We start from the raw sequence: 14,760 nt of genomic DNA on the forward strand, positions 1-14,760 counted from the left end.
AGCAGAGATATTACTTTGCCAACAAAGGTCCATCTAGTCAAGGCTATGGTTTTTCCTGTGGTCATGTATGGATGTGAGAGTTGGACTGTGAAGAAGGCTGAGTGCCGAAGAATTGATGCTTTTGAATTGTGGTGTTAGAGAAGACTCTTGAGAGTCCCTTGGACTGCAAGGAGATCCAACCAGTCCATTCTGAAGGAGATCAGCCCTGGGATTTCTTTGGAAGGAATGATGCTAAAGCTGAAACTCCAGTTCTTTGGCCACCTCATGCGAAGAGTTGACTCATTGGGAAAGACTCTGATGCTGGGAGGGACTGGGGGCAGGAGGAGAAGGGGACGACAGAGGATGAGATGGCTGGATTGCATCACCGACTCAATGGACGTGAGTCTGAGTGAACTCTGGGAGTTGGTGATGGACAGGGAGGCCTGGCGTGCTGCGATTCATGGGGTCGCAAAGAATTGGACACGACTGAGCAACTGATCTGATCTGATCTGAACCCTTCTACATTTGCATTCTGAACCTATCAGCACAAGTATTGTTTAGAAATCTTTGGGAAGAATTGGCCCTTCATAGGAAAGGGGGTCACTTCTCATTTTAAAAAAAGGGGAAAGCAGATAACATGGCAGATGCAGGGAACTTACTGATTTAGAGGTGGGAAGATGAAGGAAATCTAGTCTGATGATTTTTAGTTTTTTAGATGAAGTGTGAGCTAGAGTTAAATGATACTAAGACAGGCGGGGAAATTTACTTAGGTTTGGGGAGTGAGACGGCGGCGGTAATTGTTGCCTTGGGCTCTGGGAAGCACTTTATTAGGGAATGCAGTGCATTTGCCAGCACTTGGACATTTGAGGTTTGAAGTCAAACATTTAAAGTAAAATCAGTCTGTTGAGTGATTTTCTCCAGCTGTATTCATGTGCAGCTGCTCTGGTCCAGAGAAGGCAAGTAATTGAGCTGATCCATGCTTCGGTTTTGCCAGGAGTGAGAGAAGCAAGGGAGATGAGGTTGTTTGTAATGATTATAATGATGGACCTCAGACTCAAATTTAGACAGCTTCATCAGAAATATTTTAAAACCTCAATCGTGCAAGTACACGTCCATATTAAGAACTCAGGCTTAAAATCAGACCATCTGGGTTCAAATTCCATTTCTACTATTTACAAACTATGACCTTGAACAAGTTATCTAAGTTTTTCCTAGGTTCATTTATTTGTAAAGTGGGGATAATATTGGCACCGAACTCAGAATTATTGTTTGGTTTTGAATTTATATATAGAAAGAGTTTAGGAGAGTACTTGGTATAAATTGCGCATTCAAATAATAGGCCATTACTGTAATTAATGTCACATATCCTCACCTAGTGTATTAAGTTTTCCTGTGTATAGCAATTGGGCTTCCCAAGTGTCACAATGGTGAAGAATCTACCTGCCAATGCAAGAGACGCAAGGGACGCAGGTTTGATCTCTGTGTCGGGAAGATACCCTGCAGTGGGAAATGGCAACCCACTCCAGTATTCTTGCCTGGGAAATTCCATAGATAAAGGAGCCTGGCAGGCTACAGTCCATGGAATTGCAAGGAGTCAGACACAACTGAGCACACGTGTACACGTGTACCACGAAGAAGAAATATTTCTCTTTCTGTGATTGTCTTAGCCAGAGCATTATATTCTCACACATATTTATATTTTACTTTTATATTTTTAATTAGCTAACTCACCTATAATGCTTTTCTCTTATATATGTTACTCAGTCATATCTGGCTTTTTGCGACCCCATGGACTGTAGCCCACCAGGCTCCTCTGTCTGTAGAATTTTCCAGGCCAAGAATACTGGAGTGGGGTGCCATTTCCTTCTCCAGGGGATCTTCCCAACCCAGGGATCAAACCTATGTCTCCTACATTGGCAGGGAATTCTTTACCACTGCACCACTTGGGAAGCTTTTTCTCTTATAAGCCTTTATAATTAAAATTGGAATGGAATGATAAATAGCAAACCCCACAAAATCCAGTTTCAAACATTAAATTAGATAGATAAGTAACAAGAAAGTGTGTGTTGGTTTTTGAATATCCAGCATCCCATCTTATCATTTTTTAATGAAAAAAATGAGACCACTCTAATGAGAACAAATGGGTTCAACAGATATCTTCCCCAGAGCAGTCTTTGCCTAGAAATCAGTATCATATTGGTGTTATTTGTAAATTGCTATTGGTTCATTATATTATATACTGGGCAAGTGTTGTGGCCCAACAGTTTTTGTCTTCTCTTCATTGGTGCACAGTCTTATTTGCATTTACCTTTCTGTGGCTTGTGAGAACACATTATGAATAATAATAGCTAGAAGCATATGCTACTTATTAACCATACTGGTTTAATATTTCATCAAAGTCCATAAAATATAGAGTCATATGTTGTCCAAACTGGAACACTTAAGGATACTGGGACACTTTAATATATGTGACAGCAGGTATAATACAGGACTGTCCCAAGTTTTGAAGGATAATTTAAAAAATTAGGTAATGGAGATCTAATGCACAATACAGTGATTTATAGACACCGATACTGTATGATAAGTGCCTCCCAGGTGGCTCGGTAAAGTGTCTGCCTGCAGTGCGGGAGACCCAGGTTTGATCTCTGGGTTGGGAAGATCCCCTGGAGAAGGAAATGGCAACCCACTCCAGTACTCTTGCCTGGAAAATTCCATGGACAGAGGAGCCTGGTAGGCTATAGTCCATGAGGTCAGACATGACATGACTGAGCGACTTCACTTTCACTGTAGGATAAATTTGAAAGTTGCTGAGACTAGACTTTAAATGTTCTTACCACAAAAAGAGGAAATGATGATTGTGTGATGTGATGATGGTGTTAGATAATGGTATAGTGGTAATCATATTGCAGTATACAAATACATCAAACCGACACGCTGTACACCTTAAACTTATACAGTGTTGTATGTTACTTGTGTCATGGTCCAGGTGCGGGTTGGAAGAGACTTTCCAGGCATGAGACAGAAGGAGAGGGAAATAAAGCTTATTAGAATGGGAGATGCTGTTAGAACAGTGGGCCAGCGAGAACCGACATTGAGTGGGGGTCCTTAGTCCACTTTTATACCCAGGGTACAAGGAGTGGGACAGGGGTCTTGTAGAGCATTTGCTGATTGGATGAGGCATGTATACTGGGTCGGGGAAGAGTAAGACAAATACTTTCTCCTTATGGGGCAGGAGGGGAGACAGTTTATACTGCTCAGGAAGACCTGAAATCCATTAATAGTTACAACATGGTGGGAGGGAGGGCCATAAGGGTCTGATTTTTCCATTCCTGCATTCCAAGAACCTCCTTGGTTTTATCTGCTCTTTCATCCTTGAGACACCACAAATTGTATCTCAATTAAAAATTTTTTAATTTTAAAATTTAAATATATAAAATAAAATTTAAACTATGGAAAACCTTGACTTGTACAAATATAAAAAGAGCATTCAGTAAATAATAAGAGAATGGATAAGAAGTTCTAGCAGGTTCCAAGGAGAATACTAAATATTAGTCTTTATAGTTAAGTAAGGCATGCTGAAATGAATTAACAATGGATGCAAAGCTGACAGACTGGTCAGTATCCATCAGGACAATAATCAGTTGCATTCGAGTGGACACAATTTGCATTTCTGTGGACAAAAATATCATTTGCATTACTATCGGTTTTCTTCATTTTGTGGAGTTTAAAATAGCTTAAAGATAATCACAGCTACACAGGTGTATCACTCACTAATTTCTGGCCCACATCAAAGGCCTTCACAGTTTTCCCTGATGCGAGCAGGCTAGGCACCTGCTTAGTTATATGTCATATATTCTTGCTGTTGTTTGCATCACATGATCTGGACTTAACTCCTAATTGCTGCTTTGGTGGATTTTTTGATTTTTCATTTATTCTTAGACTCCTGTGTTGGTTCCCTCTTAAAATGAGGATTTTTAGTAACAAAATTTGAATTTTATTTTACAGTTTGTCAAGTTGTACAATATTAAGTTCTACTCCTTTTTCATATTTGAGATTGGCCAGAACCTAAACTGTTGTTATTTTGGGGGGGAAATGCTACTTTTATTCTGTTTTGGTTGCCTCCTCTGGGAGGACTGGAAGCATTTTGGCAGGAGGAACTGAGCAATCTGCAGCTGTTCAAATACTTTGAGCCTTTGGATTGATTGTGGATTTTGCTTTAAAACCCTCCCCCCACTTTAAAAAAAAAAAGAGTGAAAGAAAACCCAACAATCAATTGCATCTACTACTTAAAAAAAAAAAAAAAACTGTTGTTTGGTAAGCTGCAATTTTACTTTTGTAACCAGAGGCTGTGTTTATTTTCAGCTTTGGCAGTTCTGCCTAATGAATCAACTGGTATTGAATTCACAAGGGGAGGTGCCGTTTCCCGCCCTCCATCTGTTTGCCAAATGTGTGTGTTCCCTCACCTCGTGGTGGTGGCTTCAACTAAAAAGAGCCATTAGCAAGGGGGTGTTCTCACTGATTCCTCAGTCCTCTGTCTGACTGCTTGCTGGTATTTTTCCCTTGTGGTTCCATAGAGGTTGTTTGCCAAAGCACCACACTTGTGATTCTAGAGAAAGTGTGTGTTTGTTTGTTGTTTAGGTATAAGTTTGGCTCTGCATTACTTATAGTTTTAGTTTGATTCTTGAGCCTTGGTTTGGTCCTTCACGATGGGGTGTCCATCTCTAAGCGGTAGTGTTGCCATGGGGATTGAAATTACTCCAAAGAGGAGACAAGAGCTCGAGTGAATCCTAGTAGGCTGTCTTAAAAACTGGGAGCCTGTGATGAATTTCTTTGGATTGTACTCTATTTTCAGCAAATCCTTCTTTAATTCTTTTTCTTCCCTTTTCTTTTAAAATTCTTATTGGTAATAGGGAGGAAGCTGTTTTATTAGCAAAATTTGGAGGTATCTTTTTCATGTTTTACTTTCATTTGTATTAGGAGTCTTTTAGGTCAGTACTTCTTGAATGTGCTTATTAATCACTTGAGATTTTGATGAGATGAAGATTCTGATTCAGTCAAATTAGAAATCTGAGATTTTGCATTTCAATTCAGCACAGGCCACACTATGAACAGTAAAAAAAAAAAAACCTCAGGGCACATAACTTTGGTACCTTTTCCATGGTCTTTGGAATAATTTAGATAGTCAAAGGGTAGAATGATTTGGTTGGTATTTAGTACCAAGGTGTTTGGAGATATTTGCCTTCACACTGGTATCAGGAACCAGGTAAAGGAGTCAGACAACTTTCTAACTCTTCCCAAGACAGACCTTCACATTGAACATATGTTATTCTGTTTGAGATTTTGAAGTTTCTAGGACATTTTACATATCCAATTTCAAATCTAAACTTGAAATTTTTTCCAAAGTAAAGTATGAGTTATTTGGGAGTTTTATTACTTGTGTACAAAAACACTGATTATGTTCTTTTTCCAGTGACATGCCTCACTTCTTGATATATTACTTAGGCTTTAAAAATAATTTCCCTGACATTTGATTGTATGACTATTTTAATATCACTGTCTCTTGTGTACTGTGTGATTTTATTTAGCCTACTAAACAGTTTTATAAGAACTGAGTGTTATCTAAGAAGTCTTTTGAGTACTATTAAATGTTATTACTCTATTCTGACCTAGATAATGAACAGTAAACTATTTTAAATAAGGCCACTGACCCACTGAAGAACTGTTCACCACATACACACACAAAGAAGGAACCTAATTTAAGCTGTGCATTGATCTGTATTACCCTCACCTTATTCCCCCAAACTTCTAATTAGTTTTGGAAGTTACTGAAAAAGACAAGGTACAAAAACTTGCTTTTAAAGCAAAGGATAAGGATCATGAAAAAAAACAGTTCAATACTTATAAAAAATACTGGCTAACTGGAGGAGGCTGAAAGAAGAGTATGAAATTAAAATGGCAAAAGAGAAATCCATATGTAAGGAGAGTGAAGAATCTAGATGTTCATGAAGAGCATGTCAGGGAAGAGAAACAACTTTTTCTCCACTCTCTTAGGTTCAGTTATTGGGGGCCTATGAATTAAGATGACAAAGGACAAATTTGCAGGAGAAAAGAGTTTATTTATGAATGCAATCTGCATACAGTGATGAGTAACTCAAAAAAGTGGTTAGAATTTAGGGCTTATATACCCAATGCAGTAGGGGAAAAGAACTGGGTAGAGAAAGGCTCTTATGAGAAGACCCAGTAGGTTTCTTTAGGAAACACACGTGTTTCTTGAGGAGAACAAACATGAGATAAGAACGTTTGTGATAATATTTGTTTGTGCAGGTGTGAGTGTTTTTTTCTGTTATTTTCATAGCCCTGAAACTCTTGGAGAGCCTTGTTTCCCAGAAGATACTACTTTAAGCCAGATAAAGGAAGCTCTGACAAAGCTTCTTGCTCCATTTGTTGATTCTCAGATGTCTTCAACTTAAGATAATCTTTGTGCTAATCTTTGTACTCTAAGGGTGTGAGGTCTGAGTGAATCCCCACAGGAGAAGAGGGCACATTTACAGTAAAGAAGGAAAGACTTGAGGCTAAAGAGGAGGAAGACTCAGTGGATTGTGTGATGGAGGTGTTATTCACAGTTCTCATTTCCTTCTTTGGAAATTTGATTAGCACTCCTAAAGTTAAACAACTCTTCAGAGCACTTCTGCTCTCAGAGAATTTATTCTGAATGAGAATCTACAACAGCCGGACACAGGTAGTTATTTTGGAGCCTACACCTGTCTGGCCGCCTCAAGCCTGAGGCTCCAGGGTCCGTGACAGTCACATTTTATACCTAGGTTTTAATCTTTAGCTGTAATTCTTTTTGAAACAGATAAAGCATATTTATTCATCTATACTGTCATGATATAATTGCTCAAACAAAAATCTAATGTTGTTTCATATAAGTATTAGGTTGGCCAAAGTGTTCATTCGGGTTTCCATAAGATGTTACAGAAAAACCCAGATGAGCTTTTTGGCCAGAACAATAATAACTGGGCCACATAATAACTGGAAAAACCCAAACAAGCTTTTTGGCCAAAACATTAATAAGCCTAAGTGATCCATCAAGGGGATAATTTTGTATGTATTCTTAAAAATTTGAATAAGAATTCACTTTGCATATTTTCTGTGTGGCAATTACTATTTTATACAGTCTTTTATTTAAATGTATTTTTTTTTTTCCTAGTCATCAAACACAGACAACCTGTTGGGATCATCCTAAAATGACCGAACTCTTTCAATCCCTTGGTGAGTGTTATTTTAGTTAATAGTAATTAATTGTCTTCAACAACTGAGAATTGTATTTCTTAAATGGATTCTAGTCACCAGTTTTCCTTACATGGCATATTATGTTTACAGGACCAAGTCACAGGCATGTAAAAGCAGTTGAATTTCTAAGGGCAAAGCAGTAAACAGATTTTACTTTTCTTAAGAGAACGTATGGCTCACAATAGCATGAACTCAAGAAGGCTGATTTTAAAAGAAGTATAATTGGTTTCACCTCCCTCATATTGTATCATCTTAAGCTTCAGCTTTGTGTGAAAACAAAAACAATAGAGTACAGCAGCCTGTAATCCACTGCTTCATATTTACTTTTTGCTCACTGTTTATTTATTAAATATTATTAAATTAGCTTGTCTCATTTCATTTTGTCTAAGTGATCATTAAAAGCTAAATTCACTTTAATAAAAATGCATGAGAACACGTGAGATGAGAATCCCAACATTGTAGATTTCCAGTAGAATATGGCTGTGAGCTGATTATTATTACTGCTTCTCGTAGGTCATTCCAATGGCTTTGAAAGAATTTTCTTAGAGGGGATCTAAAGTGCCATTGGAGAAGGCGAGTGGCACCCCAAGGCGCTCATTCACACTGCCATTTCAGCAAGGAGGGGGCACTCCTTTTATCTCTTTATATACCAGGCTTCTGTGTGAGCTTTCTCTTGGATGAGTGAGGACAGTTACAAAGGTTGAACGAACAAAAGACAAACCACTGGATTGTTTTAGTTTGTAAAATGAGCACGCCAGTGTTAAGAATTAGAGACTAACTCTTCTAATCTCTCTTATGGATACTCTATCTTTAGAAGACAAAGATAGAAGTTCCAGTGTCTTTTTTTCTCAATTTGATGCTAAATCTTTCAGGTTTTTTTAATTAAGATAATAGATAACATTACATTAGTTTCAGGTGTACAACATAATGATTTGATATTTTTATATATTGTGAAATGATCACCATATAGGTCTAGCTAACATCCATCATCAAACGTAGTTACATAATTCTTTTTCTTGTGATGAGAATTTATAAGATCTGTTCATTTGGCAACTTTTGAATAGGCAATATGGTATTATTAACTGGAGTTAATCTATTATTTCTAAAGGTTTGAATATTGATTATTATATAATTTTAACCAGATGGATTAAAGGGTGGAAGAAGCAAATAGAGCAGGACAGAAGGAGTGTAGAAATAAGACTAGCTTTGCGAGTAGTGAGATGGACAGCCTAGGTGGCAGAAAACTGATTGTCCTTGTGGGGAAATGCCCTGGAAGAGAATCCCTCTTAGCAGTAGAGAAGGCAGCCTATGGTGTGATGAACATTTAATTATTTTCTTATAAACGCTGTGGATTTTAGGAAAAGACCTTTTCATGTGAAAAGACATAGTAATTTTCCATCATTGAAGGGAACAGATATATTCTTGCCATTCAATGTAAGTTAGACAATCCTAAGCACGCTTTTTGAATGTTCCATTTTCCATTTCAGCTGACCTGAATAACGTACGTTTCTCTGCCTACCGTACAGCCATCAAAATCCGAAGACTCCAAAAAGCACTATGTTGTGAGTTTATTCTGCCAGAGTGAATCACTCTGCTGTTTGGATTGCCTTTCTTGTTTTTTTTTTTTTTTTTAAGACAAAGATAAATGAAGAGGGTGATGTGTTTGTTGAGTTAATCTGATTTTCAGTGTACCTCACTCAAGGAGTTGGCTGTGTTTCTGTGAATGCTCTATTATTCGCCCCATCAGCAAGCATGAAGTAGTAAAACAAATGAACATATGCCATTCTCAGTTGGAGAACAAAATTAACCAAAATACAGGAGTCACATAAAAAGCTTTTTCAAAAATTATGCTGCCACCCAATTTAAAAGGATTAAATCAAGGAATTGAAGTAGTAGATCATTGCCTTTTTAGTACTTTGTATTCATCTGTAGGATTCATTTGGAGCATAGGATTTGAAACAGTTTAATTCAGAGCAATCATATAATAAAGAAATACTGAAAAATTATATTCCTGATCCAAATTTGAATTGACCATTGTTGTTCTTCAATCACTAAGTCCTGCCTGACTCTTTGTAACCCCAGGACTGCAGCACGCCAGGCTTCCCTGTCCTTCACCATCTCCAAGAGTTTGTTCATTGAGTCAGGGATGAGATCGTTAGATAGCATGCTATCTAGCATCAGTGATGCTATCTAATGATCTCATCCCTGCCACCCACTTCTTTTGCCTTCAGTCTTTACCAGCATCAGGGTCTTTTCCAGTGAGTCAGCTCTTCACATCAGGTGGCCAAAGTATTGGAGCTTCAGCTTTAGTCCTTCCCATGAATATTCAGGGTTGATTTCCTTTAGGATTGACTGGTTTGATCTCCTTCTGTCCAAGGGGCTCTCAAGAGTCTTCTCCAGCACCACAATTTTGTGTTCATTTAAAGCTCTGTGTTCATGTAACACAGTGTCTTGAAACATTTAATATTATCAATATGAACTTTAACCTGTAGAGACTATGTTCATAATGGTAATCTATGATAATTTGGGGTTTCCCTTATAGCTCAGTTGGTAAAGAATCTGCCTGCAGTGCAGGAGACCTGGGTTCAATCCCTGAGTTGGGAAGATCCCCTGGAGAAGGAAATGGCAACCCACTCCAGTATCCTTGTCTGGAAAATCTCATGGACAGAGAAGCCTGGTGGGCTGCAATCCATGGGGTCGCAAAAAGTCAGCCATGACTGAGTGACTAACACACACACATGATAGTTTTACTAAAGGCTTATTCCTTTTCCCATAACCCAAATTTAAGTATCAATATGAATGCTTTGCAACAGAGTATAGATTCATGCTATCTGCATTCTATCTGTAGCTTCTATTCTATAGCTTTAATGATTGAGTCTACTCAAAGAACTTTTAGGCCTTATCAGGTAGTTAATATGCAAAGTGACATGTGCCTTTATGTTTATAACAGCATAACTTGAATAGTGCCAAATATTCTTGTTGCTACCTTTTGTTAACAGTTGTTGTATGTCTAGGCCATTCAGTGAAGCTTTGCAGGTTACCCTTAGAAATGATATATTACAGTTAAAAATCTGCTAGGTCAGTAGAAATGAAAAGTACAGTTTAAGCTGGTTATGTGAGGAGAGTTGAGGAAAGAGATGTGTAGAACCATTCCAAGAAAATATAGCAAGGCAAAGCTTTAGAATAAGAAACACTTAAGCTATGTTTGGGCTTCCCTGGTGGCTCAGCTGGTAAAGAACGCACCTGCCAATGCAGGATATGCAAGAGATGTAGTTTCAGTCCCTGGGTTGGGAAGATCTCCTGGAGAAGAGAATGGCAATGCAGTCCAGTATTCTTGCCTAGAAAATCCCCTGAACAGAGGAGTCTGGCGAGCTACAGTCCATGGGTCACAAAGAGTTGGACCCAACTGAGCGACTAATGTGGTGGAAGCTACATGTGGAAGAGCTGTCTGAAGGGCTGAAAAAACCTCCAAGTGACGCGATAGGCAAGAGGCTGACATGGTCTGGAAGCCCATCATCCTCAGAGCACCAAAGATGATTGGCAGATTGTAGCAGTCACAGCAAGGATGGCAGAATGACCAGTTCCCAAATAGAAAGCCTGCGCACTCTGGCTGGTGATCTGTATGTTCAGCCAGAAGGGAATAGGAAGTGAATTGGGAGCACACAGAAGGAATTTTAGGGAGCTCAGTTGGGCCAGGGTGCCAACAGTTTTGAAAGAGGCTCAGCTGCATGTCTGGTGTCCAGCTGACAGACCTGGAAGGACTTCTCAGGCTGGATGAGCTGTAGAATGAGAACAGATGACTCAGCCACAACATTGCAAGTGGATTCTTTACCAGCTGAGCCATATGGGAAGCCCAAGAATACTGGAGTGGGCAGCCTTTCCCTTCTCCAGGTGATCTTCCCAACCCAGGAACTGAACCAGGTCTCCCACATTGCAGGCGGATTCTTTACCAACTGAGCTATCAGGGAACCCTCTCCATTGACAGGAGATGGCTTTGTATCACTGTGAACACAGGTACAGTTCTCAGTAATACTTGTGGGCAGATAAACAGATTAAACACATTTACTTGTTTAATTCTGTGGGTTCTCTGAGTCTTAAGGAACAAACTCTCTCCTTCAACTCATCCCTTCAAACTGGAGAGGAGCAGAAGAGACATACCTCCCACCTCTAAACTAAACGACCTTTAGTGACACTCACTTAGAAATGGGCTGGGTTGTGTTTGATTGTGAACGTTCCAGGCGATGTCCTCAGGGCCACCTGGGCTCCACTTTCTCAGCTGTCTCTGCCCCATTGAGCTCCTAGTGGGGCCTTGGCGCCCCTGATCCAGCGCACCTGTTTATGATTAATCTCCTCCTTCCTCTCCCATCTTTTGTGTTTACTTGAAATGCCTTGACCCTTCCTCTGCAATCGTCTGCAACCCTTTATTCCCTTCCAATGCTGTTAAAATTTTACTTCTTTTGGAAACATTTACAAGCTAATCCCACCTGCCTCCAGCTTTTCCAGAACTTTATGATGGCCTGTAACGACTTTCTCTCCCATCAAGCGCCGGTCGCGTGCCTTTGTGTGGCAGATAATGTGAGGAGGATTGCGCCGTCTGCATCAACACCTGCTTTGAGTCAACAGTTGTCTCTCATTCTGTGTAAATCTCCGCCAGCATAGTGTCCTCACAAAGAGGGCATATTGTTGTTGCTACCATTGTTCTTTCATTTATTGGGCTCCAAGATTGGGCAGGGGATAAAACAATAGAGACTTGGTTCCCACACTCAAGGAATGTAAATTCAGACACAACCCCCCTGCTTACAACAGGTCTTGCTGCCCTCCGCATGGAACGGCTTTTACCTTGGCCAGTCTCTCCATCCTCCTCATTCATCATGGCCCACGGTAGACTCTTGCAGTTCTAGTGGATGCTGAAAGGGCAAGCTTTGTTTTCTGCTCCTCCTGCCTGAAGAGCTCATTCTTTCTTTTTAGGTCCTAGTTTAACTGTCACGCATCTCTAACCAGACTTTCTTGGCTACTCGGCTCCAAATTAGGTCACTCCTGATTTTGCATCTCATAGATTCAGTTTTTTCCTAATGTGACACTTGTTTGTTCTTCAAGCTCTCACAGTGTTATATTTGATGTTTGGATATTTTCTTTATAGATTGAGGTACTATAGAATGCTTTCTGTTTTGCGTAAGTTAGGAGATAGAGCCACTCATGGATGTATGTGTTCAGTTCAGTTCAGTTCAGTTGCTCAGTCATGTCCGACTCTTTGCGACCCCATGAATCGCAGCACGCCAGGCCTCCCTGTCCATCACCAACTCCCGGAGTTCACTCAAACTCATGTCCATCGAATCAATGATGCCATCCAGCCCTCTCATCCTCTGTGTTAGGCGATATCTAAGATCAAAATACCAAGGGAATAGAGGAAAAGTAAGAGCTCAGGTGAAAGATGATGAAAGCTGAGCGTTGGAGGGGAGATGAGAACACAGATTTGTGAGGAGGGAGAACTAAGGACTGGGAGATTTGGTACTTGATAGATTGCAGAGAGTGAAAAGAAAGTGTTAGGGTATCTTGGGAGTTACAGACTGATGATCTATGGACGGTAGTAACAGCCTTGTTATTCAGTCACTAATTCGTGTCATGTCTAACTCTTTGCAACTCCATGGACTGTAGCATGGCAGACTCCTCTGTCCTCCACTGTCTCCCAGAGTTTGCTCAAATTCATGTCTATTAAGTCAGTGATCTATCGAACCATCTCTGGATTTCTGTGTCATGAAAAGGCAAGACCTTTATTTGCACGTATTAAGGTGGAGATTCCTGGAAGAAGATAGTATAGCTCCGACTGGGAACGAAGCAGCAGGAATGTGGATTGGATATTCAAGCAGGAGATGAGAAAGCATCTAGAGTCTTCCAGAGAGAAGTAATAACTGCAGTAATGAAAGTGAACGAGAGCATCAGACTTATAGAGGGAAAGGGCAGACATGAGACCTGGAGCACCACTGACACTTCTGAGATGTCTGGGGAAGAGGAGCCAGGAAGGGTGCTATGAAGGGACAGTTAAACATGTCAAGAGGAGGAGAGCCAATAAAGCCCAAGGTCAGATGCGAAGCAGTATGTGTTTTTGCAGAACCGAAGAAAGGTGATCCAATTCCATTCAACCCCCTTTGCTTCATTGTGGGTTTAAAGAAAAGCCTTAAAGTTGGTAGAAAATGATTCTTCTGTTTATTTCATTTGCTGCATGACTGAGCTGTCATTTGTCTCTCTTTGAAAAGAAAAAATCATCATTTTCTGTGATTTAAATGTAGTCTGTCGTTAAAGGTACCTAAATGTGACACACTTCAGGGAGATGTATTCCTGGCTTAGGCACTAAGGTAAAGTGTCAGAATAAATCACTGAAAATTGAAGACATGGTCGTCTGTGGGATGTGGCAAATCACTGTCACAGCTACAAAGTGTATCACAAAGGAGGCTTTTCTAGAAGAAATTCAAGGACAACCTGATCCAGGAAATGGTCTTTTTGGAATTTGGTCTTTTGTCACTTCATGCCATGTGGGAATGTGATAGCGGTGCTATGTTGCTGGCAGAATTAGTGCTGGAATTCAGGAAACTTAGAACATTTTGGCAGTATCTGAATATGTTTCTCTGTGTCTGTGTGGAATTATAGTTCTATGGCTCTGTTATTTATTAGGCACTTCTCTTTGTCAAGCACTCTGAAGAACAAATTTGAATTTTACTCCTGTCCTCTTCAAGGTTATAATTGAAAATAGTGTACAGTGCCAAGAAATGGGGTAAAAATGACAATGAAAATTCTAGATGGTTCTTTATGTTTTTTTCTGACACCATCTAGAATGCATGTGACACTTACACAGGTTACTTTTGTGATTAGCTGACATTTTACTGTCTGAAGGAAATGGATTCATCTTTTATCTAGATGTGTGTGTTTTATATTCTCTCTTTCTCTCTGTTGAAAGAAATGACTTCTCTTTTGATTTAGAAATCATTTTAATCTGTACAATTTTACAGCAGTTCTTTTCCACTGTAGATAGCTTAGGAAAAAAAATAAATCATTCTATGGTGTTTCATAAATGTCTTTAAAAATTCAAAATTAGTGGTTATTCAATGGTTAAAAACAAAAATACAAAGGAAGCTATTTGTTTATTATATTAAACTGTCAGCATAGGTTATATTTTTAAGGGAACAATTTTGTATCATGCACAAAGAAAATTGTTATTTACATATTTAAAAAAAGTTTTCTGAAGCTTATTTTTTTAACGTTAAAAAGTTAAGTATGGTGATAGGGGAAGAATTTTATAATGCAGTAGTTTCCCTGAGCACACCTTAAGTTCACATGGGTTCTGTAACTTTCCAAACCTGCAGGTTTAGATTTAGACAGCATCTCCATACTCAATAAATGTATAGATACGTGGTAGTTTGATAATCTAACATGTTTTCCTGTTTTCAGTTAGCTAATGATTGGCTCAAAGTGAATTAAAAGAAAAGATTATGT

The 14,760-nt window shown here is 39.3% G+C and overlaps 1 protein-coding gene across 5 annotated transcripts in view; it reads left to right on the forward strand.

Annotated features, from left to right (window-relative positions):
- Positions 1 to 14,760, forward strand: part of UTRN (utrophin) — a 558,671-nt gene that overhangs the window by 473,258 nt on the left and 70,653 nt on the right. For all 5 annotated transcript variants that reach the window (XM_010851494.1, XM_010851490.1, XM_010851491.1 and 2 more), the window contains 2 exons: positions 7,190 to 7,251; positions 8,760 to 8,834. In XM_010851494.1, the coding sequence (XP_010849796.1) occupies positions 7,190 to 7,251; positions 8,760 to 8,834 (137 nt within the window). The remainder of the gene's footprint in view (positions 1 to 7,189; positions 7,252 to 8,759; positions 8,835 to 14,760) is intronic.

The sequence above is a fragment of the Bison bison genome, unplaced genomic scaffold (assembly GCF_000754665.1).
Source record: "Bison bison bison isolate TAMUID 2011002044 unplaced genomic scaffold, Bison_UMD1.0 scf7180017864303, whole genome shotgun sequence".
Lineage (NCBI taxonomy): Eukaryota > Metazoa > Chordata > Mammalia > Artiodactyla > Bovidae > Bison > Bison bison.